The sequence below is a fragment of the Penicillium verrucosum genome (assembly GCF_028828655.1).
Source record: "Penicillium verrucosum strain IBT 35672 chromosome Unknown utg000001l_segment0_segment0, whole genome shotgun sequence".
Taxonomy (NCBI): Eukaryota; Fungi; Ascomycota; class Eurotiomycetes; order Eurotiales; family Aspergillaceae; genus Penicillium; species Penicillium verrucosum.
Window position 1 is genome coordinate 7,658,564 of NW_026643210.1, and position 24,133 is coordinate 7,682,696.

Sequence of the window (24,133 nt, forward strand, 5' to 3'; positions counted from 1 at the left end):
GTGTCGCAGAATCGCCCGTGTTTTCAACATGCCTCCAACATTCCCCTGGGGCCTGGGGTCACTCTCATAGCCTCGTGACTCGTCAAAACCTTATAGTGCAGTCGCATTCACCAATTTTGAGCACAGCCTGCAGTGTGGTGTAAACACCACTTTATACCACGGTTCATACCACTATAACATAACGGCACTTCGTCCGAGACTCACAGTATTGAGATCAAAGACCGATGCTTTCGTTCATGTTTGTGTCATCTGTCTTGCCTGGTTTACATGCTCATTGCAGAGTTTCGGTTCTCGAAATTCCCCTCAAACAATGCTGGTTTATCCCGCATTACTAGAAACTCGAGCATTGGAGCCAGAAAGAGGCTATGGTTGGGCGAATACCTCTTGATGAGCATTTTCCAACTATAGAGAGATCCGGCCCTTTGGGTCCGCGCCATAATTTTGCCACCAGAGTTGGTATCACTGCTGAGTCTCCAGGGGTATGAATGGGCGAGCCGACATTAGTGGGTCTTCTGTTTTGCTGGCGAACGAGTACCAAACCACCCAAACCGAGGTAAGTCGGAAGGGCAAGAAAACGATTTGATTGAGAGAAATGCATCGACATTTTACCTAGTCATGCCTTGCCTTGTGAAAGCATTCAGCTTTTCCGGGGTCTGAAAGCACAGCAATGATCGTCTTGCAAACTTTTCCAAAAGCCTTCAAGGGACAGGAAACCCGATGGATAGTCCTGCTGCGTGTGATATCTGATTATGATCACCAAAACAATGTTGTCTCTTGAAATGTATTCATGATGTATCCCGCCAGGTCCTCGAACAGAGATGGTCGTTTGAATCCCAGGAATATGGGCGGTTCTCGGAGAAAGAGGGCGATACGACTGGGAACGTCACGTTACGACTGACCTGTCCCTAGTACAGGGAGAACGTCGGTCTCTCGTGACACATCAGCGAGCAGGTTCCACATGGAAAACCTATCACGGATGCTTCAAACGCAAAGGAAACCGTGAGAGAAAGGCCTGTACAGACCACATACGCCAATGTTCCTGCAATACAGCACATTCATATCCACAGGAAGGTTTTCCAACATCCATCCTCATGTGTTCAGAAATACCAACGTGCAAAGCGAAGCGCTCATTGGCTTTAATGCTGCTCCTTAGTGGCGACCCGGCAAAGACCTCCAGCATACCAGAGGGCCCCATTTCGGTTGAAAACCCACTTGTGAATACCCACAGTAGGGGGATCTACTACTTTGTATTTTTTTTCGACTTTTATTTCTTATTATCAAACTCTTCTGCAAGGGGGATGATTCTTTCTTGCCGTGTGGCCTATGAGTTCGATGTTCCGCTAGCGTCTCGCGTCGCCAAAAACACCCTTTGGATCAAATTCTTCCTATGATCCAATCCTGTCGAAGGTTATATCTGACAACGATATGAGTGAGAACTTTGGTACCCCGTATTCCGAATATCCCGAATATCCCGAATATCGGAACCTGGAAACTGAAGTCAATTATGACTGGGCCGTGCCTGGATACCCGCAACCTTCTCCCTTCGAGTTCAATGCTAACCGTGATGTCCACGATATCCATGAGATCCATGATTTACCTTCAAGCGACCGCGTGAATGCTAAGGTGGCTATCCCCCGGAACGCACAACCCAGTAGTTGGACTAGCAGTGGTCGAGTCAGTCGGGCTTGTGAAAATTGCCGTGAACAAAAGGCCAAATGTAGTGGCCATCGTCCAACCTGCCATCGATGCCTAGATTCCCGTGTCCCGTGCTCGTATGGCGATCGGAAAAAGGAAAAGATGGTAAAGTTGGTAACCTTTTTCATTTCGTTTCAATCACTCTTTTCTCTAACATCTGATAGACAGCTAAACGATTTAACCACACGGGTTGAAACCTTTGATGCTTTGCTCCGCGGTATTTATCCCAAACTCGATGCCTCGTTGGCCCAACAGGTCGATCAAACACTGAGGGAGCTAAATGCACGCACTCCGCTCACCCAAGTCAATCCCTCTACCCCTATCCCTGCTTTCTTCACCAACCCATCCACCCACATCAACCAATCAGTGCTTTCTTCCCTTGCAGATGCTGGTCCTACATCTATTCCCTCGGGGACTGTAGACTATACCGAAGAGGACTTCGACCGTGATGAGAAAGTACAGGCGACGGGGTTTGTGGGCGAACATTCGGAGATGGCATGGTTGTACAGACTCAAACGCGACCTCGACCATAAATGTTTGAAAGGAATCAAAGAGACCACTGAACGGCCTTCGATCTCTTCCGTGAACTACTTCCAAGATGACTCGGAAATATTGTTTCTGGACGATATCGACCTCGCGTGCCGGCCTCCACAACAAATCGCTAACAGGCTCGTTGAGACTTACTTTCACATCGTCCATCCTACCTTTCCTATTATTGGAAAAGCAATATTTCTAAATCAGTATCGATCCTTCTATGCGAACCCGAACGTGCGACCTGGGAAACGATGGATTGTAGTGCTGAACCTGGTGTTTGCCATTGCGACCAGACATTCCTTCCTTGCCGACCAACCCCAACCGAATTGCGATGACCATCAGACTTATTTTACACGGGCATGGAAGCTGAATGTAGGTAGCGTGTTGCCCCATCCTCCCGACTTGCAACAGGCACAGGTGGAGGGCTTGGCTGCTTTCTACCTCCTATCGGTTGGTCAAGTGAACAGGTCGGTCTTTCCTTTTCATCCCTTATCTATTCCTTCGTGATTTATATCTGACCTGTTGGACTTCTTCATCTAGGTCATGGAGATTCATTGGAATTGCAATTCGATCGGCGGTGGCCATGGGTCTCAACATTCGAAGCGAGAGCGAAAGCATCGCCCACTTTTCGAAAGAACTTCGATATCGGGTTTGGTGGGCGCTGTTCATGTTGGATATTGTGCTATGTGAGATGACAGGCCGCCCACCTGGCACGAGGGATATCTTTTGCTCCACGCCCCTCCCTGTGCCCTTCCCAGAGGAGGATTTCTGGGATAGGCGTGTTGCGCAAGTTATTACCGACCAAAGGACTCGAAATGCCTTTTTCGCCTCTTTAATCTCCGATTCCACCGCAGCTTCACCAAAAGAGAGTACCGCTCAAAGCACACCGGAACAACATGGGTCGGGCAAGGGGAAGCAAGGAGAAAGGGCCAGTCAAGTGGGCGCAGGGAATCTGACACCCAACTCCTCTCTGTACTTTCTGTATGCAGTGGACCTAGCTCATCTCTTACGGGAAGCTATTAATACTCTGTATGCTCCTACAGCAACGCGGCAGTCATGGCATGACATCGAAACCGCCATTCCTACGCTAAACAACCATGCCGACAACTGGTTGTCTCGTCTCCCGGCGGAGTTTGATTTCACAACGCTAGACACAACTCATCAATTTCTACAACAGCGTGCTCGTCTTGCTTTTCGATTCTACGCCACCAAGCTGATAATCTTGCAACCCTGTATCCGCCGTGTATTTCAACAATCTGAAGCAAGTTCTCCGGGAACAGTGTGTGATCAGATGGCAGCCTTGTGCGTTCAGATGGCAGGTAAAATGTCCGAACTGTTGCCCGAGGAGCCAGACTCGACTTGGCTGTATGGCGTCGCTCCATGGTGGTGCATCCTGCACAATATCATGCAGTCGACTACCATCCTCCTCACCGAGCTCCTCACTCGCACTCATGTAGGCACCGCCAAGGCTGTTGATATTACTAACAAGATCAACAAAGCAACTCGCTGGTTGAAAGAGATGTCGGCCAAAGACCTTTCTTCCAAACGAGCCTGGCTTGTCTGTATGGACCTTCTTTCACGACATGGATCGAAGTTTGGGTTCGGTGTTGACACCGAACTCTAAGCGCTCGCATTCTTCAATGTGTCTCCCATGGAAGTTTGATCTGTACCCTGACTTGATTGGTGGGGGAAGTGGACTTGGGCGATGCATTTGCATTTGCATTTTCCTGCTTTCTTTAACAACATAGACGATTCAACTTGTTCTATCCATTATGCGTCCCCTCTCATGCTGGAAATGCTTGTTCATCTGACATCTCAATTATGATTTTTGGTTTATCTTTATAAATACGTTTCGTTAAGTTGGCTGTGTCTTATTATAACAGTCTTCTCTTGTCATAGTATTGTGTCTTGCATTTGCTCACAAGAATACCATCTTTAAGCATTAGAGTGTCGAGTCGCTCCGCTCAAAGCAGAACAACCAGGTCTAGAACGTGCATATCATTATCAATGACTCATTCGCCCTGATTAGCCCCGGTCAAAACCCATGGCATGTATATAGATTCTCTGCCTCGTTGAAGAATGTATCAACAGGGTGCAACAGCCCAAGGTCGATATCTGACTGCGCCAGGAAATCTTGCATGGTCGGCTCTAGAAATGCCATTTCAGTGGTGTACCCGCTGACGGTATCCGTCAAAGGGTAGGTATATGCATCGATACCATGGCCGTGGACAGGCTGGGTGGTGGGAGAAGCAAGGATATCATGTGATGTGGGTATTAACGACGGTGGAGGTATAGATGCGGACACCGACACCGATGTAGATCTGGGTGGATTCAACGGCAAAGGGTTCAAAAAAGGAGTAGTAGCCGTGGCCAGTTCAGGCGAAGGCCCGGACAAAGCTAGCGCACCAGTGCCAGAGCGACCGTTACCACTAGCATTAGCGTTGGTATTAGGAGCCACTCCTCCACCAGCAGCCACATCAGCACTCCCCTCAGCCCGCCTCGCTCCTCGATAAGCAGCCAAACAAACCTTCACCTGCTCGAGGTTATGATAGAATTCCGCGGCAGCCAGATTCCCATTCTCGGTCATGGAGCGTAGCAGATCTAGCGCGGAGTCAAATCCCGTCATATCAGTTGGACTGCCGATAGGAACAAAGCTGGACATTGCCAAGATCAATGCGGAGGAAAAGAGGTAGTGGGCGTGGAAATAGCCGAAGGTCGGCATGGACCCGTTGATCCACCGTGTCAAGATCATCGAATGGGAATGCCGCGCTGCATGGATACATGCTTCGCTTAGGGTCAGAACGGGCTGAGAAACGGTTACCTCTTCGCCTTCGCTTTCGGCCCCACCGGTATTGTTAGTGGTATTGGAGCGGGGTTTGCTTTTTTTGCTTAGTGTCATTAGGAGGTGCAGTAGCGTTGGGCGCGTAGTTAGGATTACGCATTGGTTGAAGGACATATGGAGGGAGACGATGGGTTTCTTGCTCGATTCCAGGTCTTCCATGTTCAGCCTGAGGGATTCGGGGAGTGTTTCTACCCAGTGTTTCAGGGCTTTGAGGATTTTCTGAACGCGCTGTAGGAAGGTCTCTTGGTATTTTCGCCGGCTGTATAATTTGGTGATTGTCTCGCCGACTATGCGTGCCAGCTTGATGTTGGCGGTCATGTAGTCAGAGTCGGAGAGTTCTTCTTCGTGGCGCCAGCTCGGGGAGATGGTTGAAGGCATGTCGACATGGATATCCTCATCGAGGATTTGCATTGGGAGACCCATTTTGGATCCCCACATCCGGTCGAAGATGTAGATTGTCCACCATATTTGGATGCGGTGCTGGCGCTCCACTGGGTCGATGACCTGTGATTCTAGGATATTGTGATTCAAGCCAATGGTCAACCCCATCCGCATGGCATTTCCGATCAGGACGTACGCCGAATGACGCCGGTTGAGATAGTATGAAAAAAGAGACTTGGGATATGGTAAGTACTGTGATGTCCAACAATAGTACATGCTGAGCTACATACCAACAATAGCAGGGTTTCCAAGTGTGTGATACTGGTTCTCTCCGGTAGGATCTGGACCAATCCCATTGATCGAGCAAAGTACGACGTGCCCGGTACCCTAGAGCCGGAATTGGGCTCAGATCGGATTGAATAGGCCTGGCCAAAAGCGAATAAGGCGAAGAATTTACACTTGCTAGCCGTGCAGTCAAAGTCTCGTGTCCTGTAGATCTCTTCCAGTTTATCTAACGTCGACTTGCGCATCATGAGATGGTAGAGATGCCCGATCTGGTGGATTGCTATTCGGACTAACAACCGAGCATGGTGGAGACTCGGCCACTGTATATCGGATTCGTTCGCTGCGGTGATCGTCTCTTCGCGTTCATACTGTGTTCGGGGAATATGTGGCATTGCACTATTCCCCGACAAGAAACGCCGAAAGCGTGTTGCAAATGCTGAACATGCTGCCTCGCCGATGTAGATGGGTGGCGAAGAGGGATCATACCGGTGGAACCAGGCTCGATCTCCAATCAATGGATTTTGAATTCCTGTTCCATCAGGGGCATCTGCTGTCCTGGAAGGACCTCTGCTATACATCTCAGCATGTTGCGGGTCATCTTTAGAAAGTCAAGAGATATCTACCTCTGCGCCGGATCGTTGGTCTCGGCAACTTGAGCCGAGGTGATCGACCGTTCCTTGAGCCGCTGATTCTCGGCGAGGATCTGATCTAAATAGCTAATTGGAGAAGGAGAAGACTGTCTTTAGCTTCTGGCCTGACACGTGTAATAGACAAGCTTTTTGAAAGGCTTGGTCTAAAAATAGGATGCGGCTTGATTGCATACTTCTCGCTAACTTTCACCTGGCGATCCCGAGTAGCATAGGTACATTCATCAGCGAGTCCGACTGTGCAACATTTGCTACACGGCTGATCTCCGGAACATTTGATTTTATGCGAGTGGCATCTTCGACAGCTGTTATGTCATACGTCAGTGCTCGGTGGCTTCGGCGTGAGGTATACAACATCTCCAGGTGGAATACGCACGCAACAAATTTCCTTTTTTGAGACTCCCGACCTTCCTGGTCTTGCTCTTCTGTAAGAGCACGTCTTTTTCCCGCCATCTGATAATTCCCCCTTTTCTCGTTATTCTCGGGCTTTTCAGATTGTGCAAAAAAAGAAAATCGCCGGGTGCGGTCGGAGATTTGGAATTCTGGACCGATCATTCGGCGATTTGGGGGATTTGCCGAGGTAGGGCTGACTAATCAATTTGCTGCCCAGGTGGTGCCTTCCCGGGCAGCAACCTTGAAGGCCCAACCTTGAAGGTGTGCTCAGGCGAGCCTAATATGTTGTATACCTGCATAAGTAGGAACGAAGGGAGTGTAGTTGAATGTCTTTATTTTAATTTTCAAGTCTCTATATGGTTAAATCTATGTATTATATTTTAGGAAACGATTGAGCCATGTCTGTCCATCGCGATCTATATAAACCAACTCTATCATGTAGGCATTTCATATCGCCTCGTAAGCAAAAACATAAATCAAAATGGGGGAAAAGCGTCATTTTGTTGTGGTCAAGACTTCGCATCGAGGCTGAACTTCCTTTCAGACCATCGCTGCATATCAATGCCCCATTTTGTGATAGCAAGCACAAGGAAGCCGCCTATTATAGCGAAAAAAACACCTAAATAAATAGTTAGATATATCCAATTCATGATCTCATGGAGAGAACTCACAGATCGTAAATGTCCAGCCCACCCCGATAGAGCTGATTAACGGCTCAACGACTGCCGTCGCTCCGGCAGCAAAGATATACTGCACTACATACTTTGCGCTGATGACCTCCGAACGAACATGCGGTATAGCCTCTGCAAGATACATGTTTAGTTCGAGATACTTGTATATGAGATAGATAACACTCACCAGCCGTATAAGTATTCAGTCCATTGAAAGAACCCATGAGCCCTACGCCTGCAAAAAAAGCGGCGATAATTGGCACAACCATACCACCTACTTCTTTCTCTAAGGTCCAGCCGTAAATTAATGTAGCAACCGGGAGGACCCCAAAAAGGGTGGCAATACCACTGTTCAATCGGTCCTGAGGCAGGCGCACCCCGTTTCGTTTGATAATCCATTTCTTCACGGCGTGATCGGACAGCTTGCCACCGACCACACTACCGAGCAGAAAGCCTATTCCCGGGGAAAGGTAGAATAGGCCGCTGATGAGAGGAGACGTCAGGTTAAAACGTGGATTGAAAATTGAGCGGGCCGATGTGAGAATTGCGTATTGGAACGTGGCAAGGAGACCACATGTGAGACACTGTTGGTCGTTAGTCAATCACTGGGCAAGGTACAACTCCAGTACTGGAAGACTATGCTTACTGCAAAAAAGACATTGGGATACACGAAGTGACGGAAGACGCGCATTGGGTTGAACATGCCCATAACAGTGCAGAACTTCAGGGGTTTCTCGGAGTCCCGTTTCTTTTCCTGGATACTTGGCACAAAAAGAAGAGACAAGATGAGGCCGAGTAAAGTCATCGCGAACTGAAGCCAGTAGATAATGCGCCATTGAGCAAATGTGACGATGATGCCGCCGATACAGGGTCCTAATTAAACAATTAGCCACTTAGATCCGACGACACTCCTAGAAATGGGGATAATTTAAACATACCAATTGCAGGCCCGCTGACAGATCCAACCATAAAGCAGCCGACAGCCGTTCCACGCACAGTCTATCCACCCCCGTCAGTAACCAGCAGACAATCGGAATGAAAACTAACATACCGGTTCAAAGATATCGGCAAGAATAGTCTGCCCAGCAACCATGAAGAAGGTACCTGTAAAGCCTCCCAGAATCCGCATTGCGATAAACATATGCAAATTGATCGCCGCGGCGGTACCTGCCGAGCATGCACAAAGCACAAGGATAGCTGCATTATAGGCATTGCGACGCCCGAATATGTTGGTGATAGGACCCCAAATAAAAGACGAAAAGCCCATGGCAATTAGAACACCGGCATTGGTAACATTGAGAATCTCCGATGTAGTAGAAAACTCGGTAGCGATCTCCGGGGTTGCGGGCAATAGTGAGGTACTGGAGAATGTGACAGCCAGTGTCATCCAGCTAACGACAAAAAGGATGAGGCATTTGCGCCATGTTGGGATACCATAGGCGTTTGAGGGCTGCGGTTTTAGGGCCAGATCGTCTTCTGATTCCGACTCGTGGGGAGAATCGGCCTGCGGGGTTGGTTTTTGGGACTCAAGGTCTCGTCTGGATTCCATGATTGGGTGCTGAGGGAAACTAGATGGTATATGATGGGTGTAAAAGGTTGATTGGTGATTTCGTCATGTCTAAAGTAGTAAAATGATGTACACAGAAAATAATTTCAAAGGATTGGGTGGACATTTTGTATGAAAAGACCCCTCGGCGTGTTGAAGCTGTCGCCGAAGCCTGGGTTTTTCGCGCGTGGAGCTTTTTCCTCCGATGTGGATCGAATCAATCGGCATCGGTGGCCGACATCTGCATTTTGCATATGAGGATGTGAGTCACGTCAAAGTGATCAGGGATAACGGGATGGCTGGATAACATGGGCAATGCTAATGATCGTGACCGGGGTGAGGTTGAAGTTCATGTGCCATTTCTGGTTTGGATACCTGAAATATCAGGCGTTCATTATTTTTCGGTTATCCTTACAAGGCACCGATTCAACAACACGTAAATTCAAGATGGTTTTCAATACAATTGCTCATATCCGTTCTAGATCAGAATATGTTGGGGATGATTCTCGTGCTTTACGGAGTATGTATACTTGCTCCATGTTACGCACCAAACAGCCCACATGGCCCCAGGGCCAAGCTGACGCGTCCCCACGCAAGCTTTCCCTTGCTTGTACAAGGAGATCGGCGAAGAGCTTGGCAAAATTAAAGCTTGCAATCTAGTCCGCCAAGATATCTTGTGTCGCAGGGCTGTAAAAAGAAAAGGGGGGACACATCAACACAACAACGCAAGGGATAGCGAACAACACACCCCAACTCTTGGGAGAGACACTTGATCACTAGACACAATATAACGACATAATATAAGTCAGCTATGGGCCACCAAGAAGCAAAAGAAGCCGAAGCATCCCCTTCCTTTTTACCCCCAGTGGAAAAACACCATACAGCTCACCTTGTCTTGGTCCCCCAGCCTAGTACGGAACCCCGGGACCCTCTGGTATGGCAGTAGGCCCTCGAACATCATTTTCATTGAAATCGATCTGATCAAACCCGTCCAGAACTGGCCTATCAGTCGCAAATATGTACTACTGGCCGTGTTATGCCTCGCATCTTTCTCCGGCGCCATCGCGCCGTTATCGGGACAGCTTAATCTGGCTGATCAGGAGAAACTGTACAACAAGACAAAGCTAGAAGAGTCGTATGCGGCAAGTCTACTCCACTTTCTTCAAGACTTTGAAATCTGCACCGTTTATCAAATCGAGCATCCACCCATCTAACATCCCCTAGAATTCAGCCGCCCTAGCTGGCATGGCCGCGGGCCCATTTTTCTTTGCCCCGATATCTCACTTGCTCGGTCGCAGCTCCGTGATCTTCTGGTGCGTGCTATTTACGCTAGTATGCCAGATCTGGGCCGCCGTCATGACCGACCCTAGTAACTATATTGCATACGTGATCTCCCGGCTCTTTGCTGGCTTCTTCGGTGCCGTGCCTACAGTGCTTGGCCCTCGCATCGTGACCGATATTTTTTTCTTGCATCAGCGTGGCCGCGCTTTTACTGCTCTGCATATGGCGTTTTTGTTCGGAACGATTGCCGGTCCGACATTCTCAGGGTTTGTTTCTGCGCACTCTTTTTTTCCCGTTGAGTTCTGGTGGACGGTCGGTCTGCTGGGGTTCACACTTATCTGTTGTTTCTGTTTCCTCGAGGAAACTGGTTTCGATCGTGAATGCTTTGAAAGGAACCCGGATGTTCCAGCTGGATTCCTGGCTAATAGACTGGCTACTTTCTTCTTCGGCCGGAGGATTGTCTTGCCGACTACCTGGAAAGAGACGGTAAGTACATGGGAAGCCCGATGCTCTATGGCATACCGTAACAACTGAGTTCGGTCTAATCTTAATCGAACAGGCCAAAGTCGGAATCACACCATTTTTAATTGGAATGTGCCCTGTGACCATCATCATGGGAATATTCACGCTAATCTCCTTTGGATTCTACGTGGGCGTCAACGCGCTCACACCTGTATGGCTCCAGAAACCCATCTCCGAAGGTGGCTACGGGTTCTCATTGGAACAAAATGCGGCATTCACATTCTGCCATTGGATTGGCATCCTCGTCGTCCAATTCCACGGTCACTATCTGAATGACCGTCTGCCTCTAGCACTGGCACAGCGGTACAATGGCGGTGTCTGGAAGCCCGAGTATCGACTGCATGTTCTATGGATTCCTAGCCTTGTGATTAACCCTATTGGCCTAGGGATCTTTGGTGCCGCTTTGCAATATCATTTACATTATATGGTGCTCGCGCTTGCTGTTTTTATTGTGACGGTTGGGTCGCTGGCCAGTGTTCCTGTCACGGTGAATTATGTTGTCGAGTGCTTTACGCGGTATCCAGCTGAGGCAGGTATTGTTATCGGTGCTTATCGCATTGTCTATGGATTGACAATTAGTTTCTATATCAATCCTTGGGTTGAGGCTGTTGATGTTGGCTGGGTTTATGGTATGATGGCTTTCTTTGCGGTGTTCTCCTACATGTTTGTTATGTTGCTCATGTGGAAGGGACATGCTATTCGCAAGATTCAATTTTCAAGCCTTGGATCTAGCGAGGAGGGCGAACAGTTGGTAGGTAAATAGCTGAGCTACCAGGTGGGCTGAAACACGCCGTTATGCTTCAGTTGGTGGTGTGATTGTTAATTCGCCGGGGCACATATAATAATCAAAAATCTGGACGAAAAGCTCAGAGCCCTACAATTATATTACTAAAATCGAACCCGCTGGGAAAGAATATCTTGAATGGATGGCTATAGACGAGAGAAAAATGTATCTAACCGAAAGAGAAGACATGGGAACAACAAGCAGACATTAGACAACTCTCTACCGCAGGACATCGAAGTGAGAAGCTGAGACTGTAAGCTCAAATAATTCTCAGTTACATCGCACTTCTCACCTCTCTAACTCTTCCCATCCACTCACTACATTCAGTGTGACAGCACCTCCTCAACAGGGTACCTTTGTTGTCTTCTTAGTCTACCACAATATGGAAGTCATCAAAGAAGCCTTTGCAAAATGCAAGGCCGAAAGCCGTGTTGCCTTGATCACCTACGTGACAGCTGGCTATCCCACCGTGGGCGAAACACCGGATATCATGATGTCCATGCAAGTCGGAGGTGCAGGTACGTGTTGTTTACTCCTGTCTCTTTTGTGAGACATGTACCATCCTATATTCAACATCAGCTAATTATAACCCCTGATCAGACATCATCGAGCTCGGAATTCCCATAACCGGCCACCCCATGACTGAAAGCTCAACCATTCAGCAGGCCAATGCCAAGGCCCTCGAGAACGGCGTGCAACTTCCACACATCCTGCAGATGGTCAAGTCAGCCCGTAAACAAGGTCTGGCTGTTCCTGTGCTGCTGGTGGGGTACTACAACCCCGTGCGTGAATATCCGTACGGAGAGGATAAGCTACTTCGAGACTGCAATGCTGCTGGTGTAGACGGGCTCATCATTGTTGATCTTCCTCCGGGGGACATAGTGCGTTTCCGTGATCTGTGCAAATCCAAAGGGTCTTTATTCCCACCTTCCAGGCTTACATTTGCATTCAGCTAATACAGATCCCAGGCTATCGTACATTCCCCTCGTTGCTCCTTCCACCCCTAATTCTCACATGGGGATGCTTCTTTGCAACATCGCTGACTCATTTATTTGCATTGTATCTAGGATGGGAGTTAGCGGAACTCACGAGAAACCGTATGGGTGTGCCGAAGATCTGCTCCATCGCGTGCATGATTGCACTGGGAACTCAGTCCCAGTAGCTGTTGGATTGGGTATCAGCACCCGACAGGATTTTATTGATATTGCTCGTGCCGCCGAAGGAGTTGTCATCGGCTGCCCAATCATCTACTTACTGGAAAACGCGACTCCTGGAACTGGTGCTCAGAAGGTCAAGGAGTATTGTCTTCGGGTTGCTGGACGCACTGAGGATCAAATTGTCATACCAGAAAGAAGAAAGCAAGCTAGCCAACCCATGTCTCCCACAACCGTCTACCTTTCCTATGATGGGGCAGGCGATACACCCGAAGACACGGAAACGGCCACCAGTCTCAGAGATACAAACGCTAACGTTGAAAACCTCATCTGTCAATACATCCCACAAACCCTCAAGGAAGGCCTTGCCGAACTAGAAAACGGCTTCCAGGCAGCAAACGCAGACCCAGCCTTCTGGGCCGAAATCAACTACTACGCAGGACACACCAACCGACCCTCCCCCTCCACCTAGCCCCAGGCTTATCACAGTATGCCGGCGGAACACGCATCTGGTTGAAACGCGAAGACCTGAACCACACAGGCAGTCACAATTTCAACAACGCGCTAGGCCAAATCATTCTGGCGCGACGACTCGGCAAAACCTTCATAATCGCCGAAACAGGCGCTGGCCAACACGGCGTCACGACAGCAACTCTATGCGCTCAATTCGGCATGAAATGCACCATCTATATGGGATCCGAGGACTTCGGACGCGAGGATTTGGATGTTATGCACATGCGCATCGTCGGCGCGGTGGTTACTCCCGTTGATTCCGAGTACAGCGGCGGAAAGGGTACTATCCGCGACGCAGTCAATGAGGCCTTCCGTGTCTGGGAGACGGAGCTGCAGACCACGCATTTCGTTATCGGCTCGGCGTTTGGCCCGCATCCGTATCCGACTATCGTGCGCACGTTCCAGACTGTCATTGGCACAGAGACTCGAGCTCAGTTCACCGCGATGAATAATGGTAGACTGCCTGATGCAGTTGTTGCATGTGTTGGTGGTGGGTCGAACGCTGTTGGTCTGTTCTACCCCTTCCTTGATGATTCATCTGTTGCTCTTGTTGGCATTGAGGGGCGTGGTGGATGCATGGCGGGTCCGAGTGATGAGTCCATTGATATCGTGCACGGGTTGCCGACTTATTTGCCTTGTGACGATGATAGGGAGAATGGCAAAACACATTTTGTCTCTGCTGGGCTTGATTACCCTGGTATTGGACCTGAGTTAGCGAGTTGGAAGGAATCTGGTCGGGCTATGATTGGTCCAGCGACTGGGGAGGAGGTCCTGATGGCTTTTTCGTTGCTCAGTCAGCTTGAGGGAATTATACCTGGGCTTGAGAGTTCTTATTCTGTTGCTGGGGCTGTGCGTACTGCCAAGGAGTTAGGGCCCGGGCATAATGTTGTTGTTTGTCTTAGCGGACGGGAAGATGATGTGGAGACTGTGGCGAGTATTGTATCTACTCTCGGGGTTGATGATGCCTAAAGAATTCTTTTGGCTAGGTGGAACAGCATTGTGATTGTGAATTGGAGTCTGAATTGTGAAAACCCTCTGACCTTTTCCTGATTGGGGTTAAATCGGCTGTTGAAAATAGCTATCCTGTCCGATAGAAAATGGAAAACTGTTGAGAACTGTGAGAAAACCAGCCGTTGTAGCAGTGGGTTATGAAGATTTATAAGGGCCAGGGTTCAAACCCGCTTTGTAGGGGGATTTTGATGTTTGGATACCTGAATTTGTAAGTACAAGGCAGGAATATCATTTTCTCCCCAGACTCTGGTCGTAGGAAACGCTATAGGCATGTTTAGCGGGAGAACATAGATACTAATTGGCTAATGGTGGAACTGGTAATGTTAAGGACGTTGGCTTCCACGTTGGCTAGGGACTATGATCCCAAGTTTGGCCATTGAACGTCATGAAACTATGAGATGGAACGGAAAACTGAAAAGTTTCTTACTATATAACACCTGCCAGATATAGTAGCTTAATAAAGATCTTTAACATGAATATACTCGTAATCTTACTATTTACCCTATTTGCCAGGGAACATTTCCCGCTGCATGATATTATATCACCCTGCTTAAGCGGGATGAAGTAAAGTTTAGAAGAAGATGTAAAACAATATTAGGTTCACTCCTTGAAAGCAAAGACGAGTGAGTTGATTGCTCACTCACCGCAAATTCTAGAGATTTTAGGGAATTCTTTGTTCAAAGGACACATAGCTAGGCTGCGAAATGAGCTTGTATACATTTGCTGAGATTGGTCGGAGAGTGTACCGAGGTACTATATAGGCCTATGCGAGCTATATCAGGTATTCAGATGGGAAGAAAAATGGCGAGAAACAGGCGAAATATATTGTAGCCATTCAAGCCTTTTTCAAATCGAATCCGTGTTATAAATATGTTGCTCTACAATTCTCGTATTAACCTGTAATATAATCGTTAGCCCTAAGAATAAGAACATGTGTGACCAAAGACGACTTGGACTTACATGGCGTATTCCCAGATCTGCGACTCTCCGCACACCTAACAAGCTCATGCAAGTTCTCGTTTCCTGTGCTATAACTTTTGAAAAAGAAAAGGGAAAATCAGCATCACTACACACACTACTTACAATAGGCCCGGGGATGAAGCACTTACGCTGGAGCATCCTCTCAACCCCAGCGATACCACCGGCACCAAGACCCCAGAACGCTGGTCGCCCAACACCCACTGCCCTCGCACCTAGGCATAGCGCTTTCACAACATCTGTCCCGCGTCGAATACCCCCATCGACCATAATATCCAGCTTCTCCAGAACATCTGGGCAGTATTTACGGATTTCGAGTAAGGTGTGAATAGCCGGCGGCGCAGTGTCAAGGACACGCCCCCGTGGTTCGACAAGATAATGCCTTTTACGTGAGCATATGTAGCAGCGGCTTCAGCATCCTCGTAGGTCTGAATGCCTTTTATGATAATCGGTAGCGAAGTGTGTTTCGCGAGCCATTGTAGCGTAATCTCCCATTCGGCATCAGAAGCCGGCCCGGAGACCGATGGGATGGCCACTTTAACATCTGTGCCTGGTTGAGATGGCTCTTCTCGTTGAGTTGGAACCTCGGTCTGCGCATCGTCGTATGGTTCGAACCCTCTCGGTCCGAGCTCATGCTTTCCTTGGACGGGCTCGTCGACGGTGAGGACAATGCACTTAATCGCGGACAACTTATTGATCCTCATCAGGACAGCCTCGCTCTCAGTGCGATCCGTCTGGACATAAAGCTGGAACCCAAAGATCTGCTCAGGCGCGGCTCCCGCGACAATCTCCTCGGGAGTCATCGACGCATTATTCGAGATTATATGCATGACACCGAACCCTCCACACGCGGCTGAAATGCCAGCTTCGCCTGTCGGGTGCGCTAATCGGGCCATTGCCATGGGCGATACGAAAATAGGCAGCCCGACTCTCTGGCCGATGATTGTCGTCGACATGTCGCATTCTTTGACGTTGACGAGGACGCGTGGCCGGAGGAGGATTGAGCGGTAGACCTCTCGGTCCAGGCTTTTGGAGATAAGGTCTCCGGCAGCCGCGTAGTTGAAGGACCAAGCTTTTTTGCTTTTTTGTTTTATGGCGAGCGATTCGAACTCGTCGAGGCTTTTGAGTGATTCCATTGCGAGTGCCTCTTCGTTCTGGGACTTGTTGGCCCGGGTAGAGTGTTCATCTGCGTTGGATATTCCGGTCATTGTTAACGATAGTAGTAGTATGGTAATGTCGATCGCTACGCTCGAGAATATAAGGGTGTTCGGTTAATGGGAATAAACGAGGGGGTCGCGTCGGTAGTAGTCGACATACTGTAGTCCGTGGCTTCCCGATTTGGAAACTAGTCCGGTTGTAGATGGTGACCCCAAACCACGCCACGCCGTCACATTGGAAAACTAGGTTTTCGATATATATATTGCTGGATCCGGTAAATTCAAATACAACGTACATATAGAGCCATACATACATGAAGGATATTCACCAACGGAACGAGAAACATTAACAACCCCATAATACAGCTAGTAACTATACAATGTCGGGGAAGTGCAAGAAATCAACCCGGGCTTTCGGGGTTGAGGCTATAGGTATCCGTTTCGAAGACGATGGGTCCGAACGCAGTAACTAAGGTTTAGAAGTATGTACCCCCATACCCCCACGTTATTACACCCCACGCTCTCCACTCGGGTCTGATATTGTGCAATCCAAGTCTTCTGAAGGGCAAGAAGACTTAGGGCCTTTGTAGGTTATCCATGCGTCTGGTCGGCTATTGAGAGAGTTATTATCACCTAAGATCTGTATCATATAACAGAATCTTACTTGCCCATACTAAGCTTCAGAAGATGATAGAGTGCGTTAACGTAGGCTATTATATGTGTAAATGAAGTGAGAGAACGCCGTCACTCGTAGTTGCCTCGCCTCACCCTTCTTCTTCTTCCACCCGCTCTCAGGCCAACACACGCTTTTCTTACATCCACAATTCGAGTTTATATCAGTGTGGTCGCTTGACTTAGGTGATGCTCAACTGGATTCTCACCCCTAGTTGCGCGATGGTCGCATTTCCACCATCTGCTCCTTGCATTCTATCACCCCCTCCCACCCATAAGATAATACGTACGACCATAGGGTGTGGAAAATAGGGCTTCCCGTCCGCTCAGCCGTACTCAAGCCACACGCCGGTGAGTTAGTAGTTGGGTGGGTGACCACCAGCGAATCCTCACTGTTGTATGTTTTTTTGGTTTTTGTTTGTTTTGAGTGAGTAGTCTATTTCCGATAGATAGCCGTGTTAGTGCGCCCCAGATGATGCAATATTTGCATAGGATGCAAGATCTAGAGATTAGGTATCTTTTATATATATAACTTACCTATACTACGGGCGACTATAGGGATCCACCCGCCATCTATAAAAGAACACAGTCCTTCCCTCCCTCGACGACGCACTTTCCCTCTCCCGTGTCTACTCTTGCTTTCGAGCCAGGCTTTATAAAGACCAAACTAACGGGTTGGCGCGGCCGGGTTGACATCGAGGAATCATGCAATGGGATGGTTGACATTATTGAGAAATTAACGCCGGAGAAATCGGCATCCTGTCTGGATTGGACTGGTGAGTCTATTCCCTGGTAGCCTAGTTGTTAGTATTTGCCTACTCAGTTTGTAGTTCCTTTAACGTTGCGAATCTAAAATTCCTTAAGGAATGCATGTGGTTTCGATTGGGAATACTAGCTCGGCCGTGTAACTAACTAACTAACGTATTTCACATGCGATCAAACCAAGCTCACAGCGTCTTCCTCTAGGTCAATTTGGTGTCACCCTGGAAGCTTAGGAGACTTCACTTATTATACACTGGTCAAAAGAGATGTTTGAAGGCCATGGTTTGATGGGAATCTCGACTTGAGATTCACGAAGAGAGGAAGAGGCTAAGAATACAATATTTGGAAGAAGGGGCACTGGCGACCCGACCCAGATCTCATACTGGGCGGCTTTCGGGAGTGCGTGGTTGTTGTTGTTGTTGTATTGATTAACGTCCATGTGGTGACGGGCGTAGCCCGTCCACCGCCTACCTCCCTTAGGGTATCGGGACGTGCTAAGCTATGGTATTATATATATGATTGTGCCTATAGAAAGCAACTCTTTAAAGAAAAAGGGCGCTAAGGCCCTAGTTGGATGCCCGTCCTTCTCCGCCGGCTAAGAAAGATATAGTTAATATTAATGGTAGAGTAGTCCTACCGTAGGTCTTCGGGTAGGTATACCCGGTCTTAGGGCGGTAATACGCCTATATATTATAGGGTAGGAAGCCGAAGTAGCCCTCGATTTACGCCTATATAGGTAAAGGATAAGAGTAGTAAAAGGGAGTAAAGAGGTAAATTAAGATAAAGAAGATAGAAAAAAAGGGTAAGGGGAGGAGAGAGGGAAGAAATATATAGTATAGGCCCGGGGGGGGCCTTATCTTATATAAATAATAGTATAGAAGCTAGTAATATATAGGAGCTTATCGAACTTAGAGGGCCTAAGTTTCTAGAGGTAGGCTACGGCTTCGTCCTAGCCTATTAGAAGGGAAGGAAGCTTATTAAGCTAGGCTTAGAAGTTATATTACGTCCTATAGTAAAGTATAATATACTTAGATATCTTAGCTCTTTTATAAGAGTAGGAGAGCTTAGTATTATTATATTAGAATTTACGATAATACTAGCTAAAGTCCTTATATAAAAAATAAAGAGCGAGCTAGCGATATAAGATAGATTAATAAAGATTAAGTTCTAAAAGATCTTTAATCTTATATACCCCCTACTACTATTAGTATTATATTAATAGCTTTAAAAAAGCCCCTTACTATTAAGTATAGTAGGCCTTATTTTAAAGATCCTAGTATATAGAGCGGATTCTATTAATTATAAAAGAGGCCTAAAGAGCGAGGCCCTATAAGCTATAAAAGATACTTTAATTAGTAAGATAGTTAGCTATATTATTATCTTTAATATCTATATAGCCTAAGAACTATTATATATAGATAGTCCGTTAGGCTATAATATTATAGTAGCGGGTAAAGACTTATTATAAGATAGGAGGGATATTATCCTATAACCTCTAAATTACTAAGATACTATTAATATAAAGCTATATCTCCCTTATAAAAAAGATCTCGGTAGCTCTCTCTAGTTTCTTTAAAGCCCTAACTATTTTAGAATTAAAGATATAAGACTAACGATTTATAGTATTTAAGCTAATAGCGACTATTATCTTATTAAGATAGATAGTAAAACTATAGCTAATATAATAAATATCTTTAAAGTATTATTCCAATCTATTTATAAAAATAATAACTATTATCTTAGGAAGAGATCCTTATTACTTCTTAAAATTAGTAAAGATTATATCTTTATCTAAGAAACCGGTAGGATTAGTATAATAATCTATAGTATAATAAAGACTATAAAGAATTAGGCGAGGGACTCTTAAAAAGAGGTAACCGAAACGCTAAATCTTAGTTTTAAGTATCTAGTCGGTACTAATATCTTAGTCTTATATAATAATCGGCGGATTAATTCTTTAGATAAAGGGATAAGCTTTATTTATTATATTAAGATAGAGGGTAAAATAAAGTTTAGCTTCCTTAAGAGCGGCTATGTAAAGGATAAAGGTCCTTTCAAAGGTAAAACAGGAACTTGGGCGACATATATATTCATAGAAGTTTCTGACACGTATGTGAATCGTGCGGGGTTCGTCACCTGATCGGTGCCGAGCCTTGGCACGCACATTTCCTTTTAATCTTGGGTCCCCCTGGGACCCCTGAATTCTAGCAAGAATTAGTCTTGGTATATATAGCCTAATATACCTTTGTTCCTCCTCCTAAGCTAACGTATCTTACCCGGTTAATAGGCCTTATACCTAAAATAGTATATTCTTATAATTCTAATTCTTCTTCTTTAACTACCTAAGATATAATAGCTCCCCTAACTACCCGTAGTAGCTCGCGTAATAATACCGAGGCGCTAGAGTATCCTATCTAAACCGGTAGCGAATCGGGAATATTTCTACCTACGAAAGAATAGGAGGAAATACTAACCTAGGACCTACCTAAAAAAACTACTAAAATAGCGGCGGAAAGCTCTTATATCGCCGACGAAACCCTTCGAAGTCTAGAAGAAAAGATTATAGAATATAAAACTAGAGTAGTATTATAAGAACGTATTCTCGCGGCCTAAAAAGTAGTCGTAGAAAATAAAGAGAAACTTTAGGATTTCGGTTAAATAATAAGAAGGTCTTAAAACTACTATAATTTATCCGCGGAAAGCGAACCTTTCTAAAAAGGAGAGATTAAAAGAGATATTAGCCGATTTAAACTAGATTTCGGTATAAAATAAAAAGAGGACTAGCTAAATAACCTTAAAGCGCTTTTTAAAAAGACTCTAAAAAAATATATCTTAAGAACCTAAAAAATCCTCGCTACTATAAATTACCTATATACCTTCTATAAAGAAAAATAGACGTCTTATAAATAGAAATATTTTAAAAAGATATCGGATTAAGATATATTTAAAGAATAGATAAAGATACTTCTAAGGAACTCCTATAATATTATTACTAATATCCTCGTCTAGTTCTAAAAGGTTATAATAAAATCTTATTAGGACCCTTATAATTTTAAAAACTATTTTAAATTACTAGAGAATTACCTCCTAAACTAGAATAAGAAATAAAGGGCCTAGACCTTATTTATAAAACTATAGAAACCTCTCCGAGATATTATAATTACTACTAATAATAGTATTTTACTTATAAACTAGGACGAAATATTAAAGCTAGTATCTACGCTTTACTATATCTATTTTATATACTAGAGACTAAGGAAGGACTCTTTAAACTATTATTATTAGGATAAGAAAAGATAGGGAAACTATACTAATTCGATATTAAATTACTCTTATATCGAAATCTTAACCCCCTAGGGTAGAGGATAACCTTAAAATAAAAAGTAATCTAGAGATTTTAGAATCTAAGGCTAGGGCTAGGGATATAGATTAAATAATCGAGATAATTTATAAAGCTCTATAAATAATATATAGCCTAAAAAAGAAAATAGTACTAAAAAGATACTAGAAAGCGCCTATTTTATTTATAAAGATAAAAACTACTAGGCTTAGGATTACCCCTAAAAAGCCTTAGTTTAATCTATTATCTAAGTATTAAAAACTTAGGATTCTAAATAATCGGGAAAAGTCGAAGAGCTAGAGTAGATCCTAATATACTAGCTTAATACCTACTTATTAGGACTATAGTACGCCTTTATATATCGATTATTATATATAATAGTATTAAAATATATATAGACCTAGATATTAGCGTAGAATATAATATAGTTAGTAAAGAGTTCGCTAAAGAAAATAAATTATATACTATATTTTTTATATCTTTATTACTAAAAGGCGTAGCCCTAGAATAACTCTATATTTATAATATATACTAGATATCTTTTATAATTAAAGACTCTAGAAGGACTAAAAAAATAATAAATCGATCTTATATTAAGATCGAGAGAGATCTTAGATTAGAAGGAAGCCTAGTACTTCTATCTAGAATATTTATAAATAAATTTAATATAATTCTATATCTTAGTATAGATAAATAATAGTTTAAAATAAAGAGTTTCGAACTCTAAAACCTCTATAAATTTATAAAATAATTAAGAAATACCGCTATTATCTATATATTAGTTAAGATACTAGAAGAGGTCTAGTTACTAAATAAAGACGCTATTATATCGGATATAGATCGGGTACGAATACCCCTTAAATTAGAAGAGTTCTTTAATATATTTAATTATAAAAAAGCGGGTACCCTACTAAGGACTAAAATATCTAATTATATAATCGAACTTAAAGAAGGGAAAACCCTTTCTTATAGGCCGATTTACCTATTATCTAAAATCGAACTTAAGAAGTTATAAGCCTACCTAGTCGATAATATTAAAAAAGAGAGAATTCGCTTATTAAAAAGCCTTATAAGCGCCTTTATCCTTTTTATCTTAAAAAAAGACAGAGGTCTACGGCTATATATAGATTATAGAGGGCTAAACTATATATTAGTTAAGAACTAATACCTTCTACCTCTTATTTTAGAGATTCTCGACCGCTTTTTAAAAGCCTAGTTTTTTAATAAGATCGATATTAAAGATACCTACTACTAGATTTAATTCTAAGAAGGTAATAAATAGAAGATAGCTTTCCGAATAAGATATAGCTATTTCGAATATATAGTTATACTATTTAGATTATTTAATATACCCGCTACTTTCTAAAGCTATATTTATACTACGCTAATAAGGCTAATTAATATAATATATATAGCTTATCTAAACAATATCTTAGTATTTATAAAAGATCGAGAATCTTATATAAAAGCCTTTTAATAAGTCTTTAAAAGACTATAGAGAACGAAATTCTATATAAAACTATTAAAATATACTTTCTATTAGAGAGAGGTCGAGTTCTTAGGGTTTATTATAAATAGATCGAAGGTAAAAATAGACTAAAGCCGCGTCCGCGTAATCTAAGAATAAAAAAAAAAAAGAGCTATTATAATATCTAGGTCTTCTTAGGATTTTATAATTTTTACCGCTATTTTATAAAAAGATATTCTTAATTATCCCTACCTCTTATATCTATAATAAAAAGAAGTAAAAATAGTAAAAAGCTAAGATAAGTATAGTTAAATATAACTAAATTATAGGCGTTTTAGTAGTTAAAACTTATTTTTTAGTTAATATCCCTACTATATTATTTTAATCTAAAGAAGTATATTATATTAAAAATAGATATTTTAAATTAAGATATAGGAGGTATACTTTTATAGCTAGATTCGGAGGGTCGGTAGTATCTAATAGCCTTCTAATTAAAGAAATTTTTAGGCTTAGAACTTAACTATACTACCCTAAATTAGGAGCTTTTTACTATTATTTACTCTTTTTAATATTAGTAGTACTACTTAGATAATAATAAGTATCTTATTAAAGTATTATTAAACTATACTAATTTACGTATATTTATAATCTAATAGAAGCTTAATAGCCGATAAGTACGCTAATATATATTCTTAATATCTTTTAATTTTATTATAAAATATAAGCCTAAAAAAATAAATCCTATAAATAGGCTTTCTAGAATTCTAAATTCTAAATAAGTAATTATAGGGAAGGAATTAATTAGTCCGATTTAAAACCGAATTATAGATAAAAAAACCCTAGCTCTAGAAGAGACCGAAGGGCTAAAAGTCCTAATAATCTAAAGTATTATAAGAACCTAAGATCTAGATATAGATTAAGAGTATAAATCTTAAGAATATAACTCGATCGGATTAATAGTAAAATATATTAATACTAATATAGATCTATAGTCTAAATAGAGAGAGCTATATAATAAATTAGATATTCTATTTAATCTAAAGAATACTATAGTAATCTAGTCTATAAATATAGCTATTACTATAGATACTCTCGAATAGGTAGGAAAACTCTAATTAAATAACCTAAAAACAATCCGCCGGAAAGATAATATATTAGCCTAGAAATCTAATAGTAAGGGCTAGTTAATTAACGTCTTAAATTACCTTAAATACTAAGGATATCTATATATACTAAAGAAGAAGGGTATCTATTAAAAATTAATAATAATATATTATAATAACCCTACTATAGGCTATTTTAAAAGAGTAAGAACCGAGGAATTTTTTAGAAGAGATTTCTATTAGATTAATCTATAAAAAAATATAAAAAAATACGTAAAATCTTACGCGGTATATTAAACCGCCTAAACGCTAAAATATCGCTCTTTCGGTAAGCTCGAATTACTACCGATTCCCTCCTAGCCTTTTACTAAATTATTAATAGACTTTATTATAG

General features: G+C 43.6%; 7 protein-coding genes across 7 annotated transcripts; 4 read left to right on the top strand and 3 right to left on the bottom strand.

Annotated features, from left to right (window-relative positions):
* Positions 1-1,425: 1,425 nt before the first annotated feature.
* On the top strand, positions 1,426-3,853 carry N7516_002834 (putative C6 transcription factor; the record flags this gene model as incomplete). Its single annotated transcript, XM_057215554.1, has 3 exons — positions 1,426-1,805; positions 1,860-2,696; positions 2,770-3,853. The coding sequence occupies 3 exons, from the start codon at positions 1,426-1,428 to the stop codon at positions 3,851-3,853; spliced, it is 2,301 nt and encodes a 766-aa protein (XP_057077437.1).
* A 411-nt stretch (positions 3,854-4,264) lies between these two features.
* N7516_002835 (transcription factor domain-containing protein) lies at positions 4,265-6,939 on the bottom strand (the record flags this gene model as incomplete). Its single annotated transcript, XM_057215555.1, has 4 exons — positions 4,265-5,686; positions 5,743-6,307; positions 6,361-6,440; positions 6,604-6,939. 4 exons carry the CDS (start codon positions 6,937-6,939, stop codon positions 4,265-4,267), a joined length of 2,403 nt encoding a protein of 800 aa, XP_057077438.1.
* Positions 6,940-7,286: 347 nt separating this feature from the next.
* Positions 7,287-8,997, bottom strand: N7516_002836 (putative MFS transporter; the record flags this gene model as incomplete). Its single annotated transcript, XM_057215556.1, has 6 exons — positions 7,287-7,396; positions 7,449-7,580; positions 7,636-8,032; positions 8,095-8,321; positions 8,387-8,447; positions 8,500-8,997. The coding sequence occupies 6 exons, from the start codon at positions 8,995-8,997 to the stop codon at positions 7,287-7,289; spliced, it is 1,425 nt and encodes a 474-aa protein (XP_057077439.1).
* Positions 8,998-9,805: 808 nt separating this feature from the next.
* On the top strand, positions 9,806-11,560 carry N7516_002837 (uncharacterized protein; the record flags this gene model as incomplete). The annotated part of the gene is made up of 4 exons (XM_057215557.1): positions 9,806-9,928; positions 9,990-10,178; positions 10,219-10,761; positions 10,835-11,560. 4 exons carry the CDS (start codon positions 9,806-9,808, stop codon positions 11,558-11,560), a joined length of 1,581 nt encoding a protein of 526 aa, XP_057077440.1.
* Positions 11,561-11,963: 403 nt separating this feature from the next.
* On the top strand, positions 11,964-13,207 carry N7516_002838 (uncharacterized protein; the record flags this gene model as incomplete). The annotated part of the gene is made up of 3 exons (XM_057215558.1): positions 11,964-12,099; positions 12,182-12,494; positions 12,550-13,207. The coding sequence occupies 3 exons, from the start codon at positions 11,964-11,966 to the stop codon at positions 13,205-13,207; spliced, it is 1,107 nt and encodes a 368-aa protein (XP_057077441.1).
* An 18-nt stretch (positions 13,208-13,225) lies between these two features.
* Positions 13,226-14,217, top strand: N7516_002839 (uncharacterized protein; the record flags this gene model as incomplete). The annotated part of the gene is made up of 2 exons (XM_057215559.1): positions 13,226-13,247; positions 13,277-14,217. 2 exons carry the CDS (start codon positions 13,226-13,228, stop codon positions 14,215-14,217), a joined length of 963 nt encoding a protein of 320 aa, XP_057077442.1.
* Positions 14,218-15,105: 888 nt separating this feature from the next.
* Positions 15,106-16,445, bottom strand: N7516_002840 (uncharacterized protein; the record flags this gene model as incomplete). The annotated part of the gene is made up of 4 exons (XM_057215560.1): positions 15,106-15,156; positions 15,220-15,287; positions 15,369-15,519; positions 15,546-16,445. The coding sequence occupies 4 exons, from the start codon at positions 16,443-16,445 to the stop codon at positions 15,106-15,108; spliced, it is 1,170 nt and encodes a 389-aa protein (XP_057077443.1).
* Positions 16,446-24,133: the final 7,688 nt, after the last annotated feature.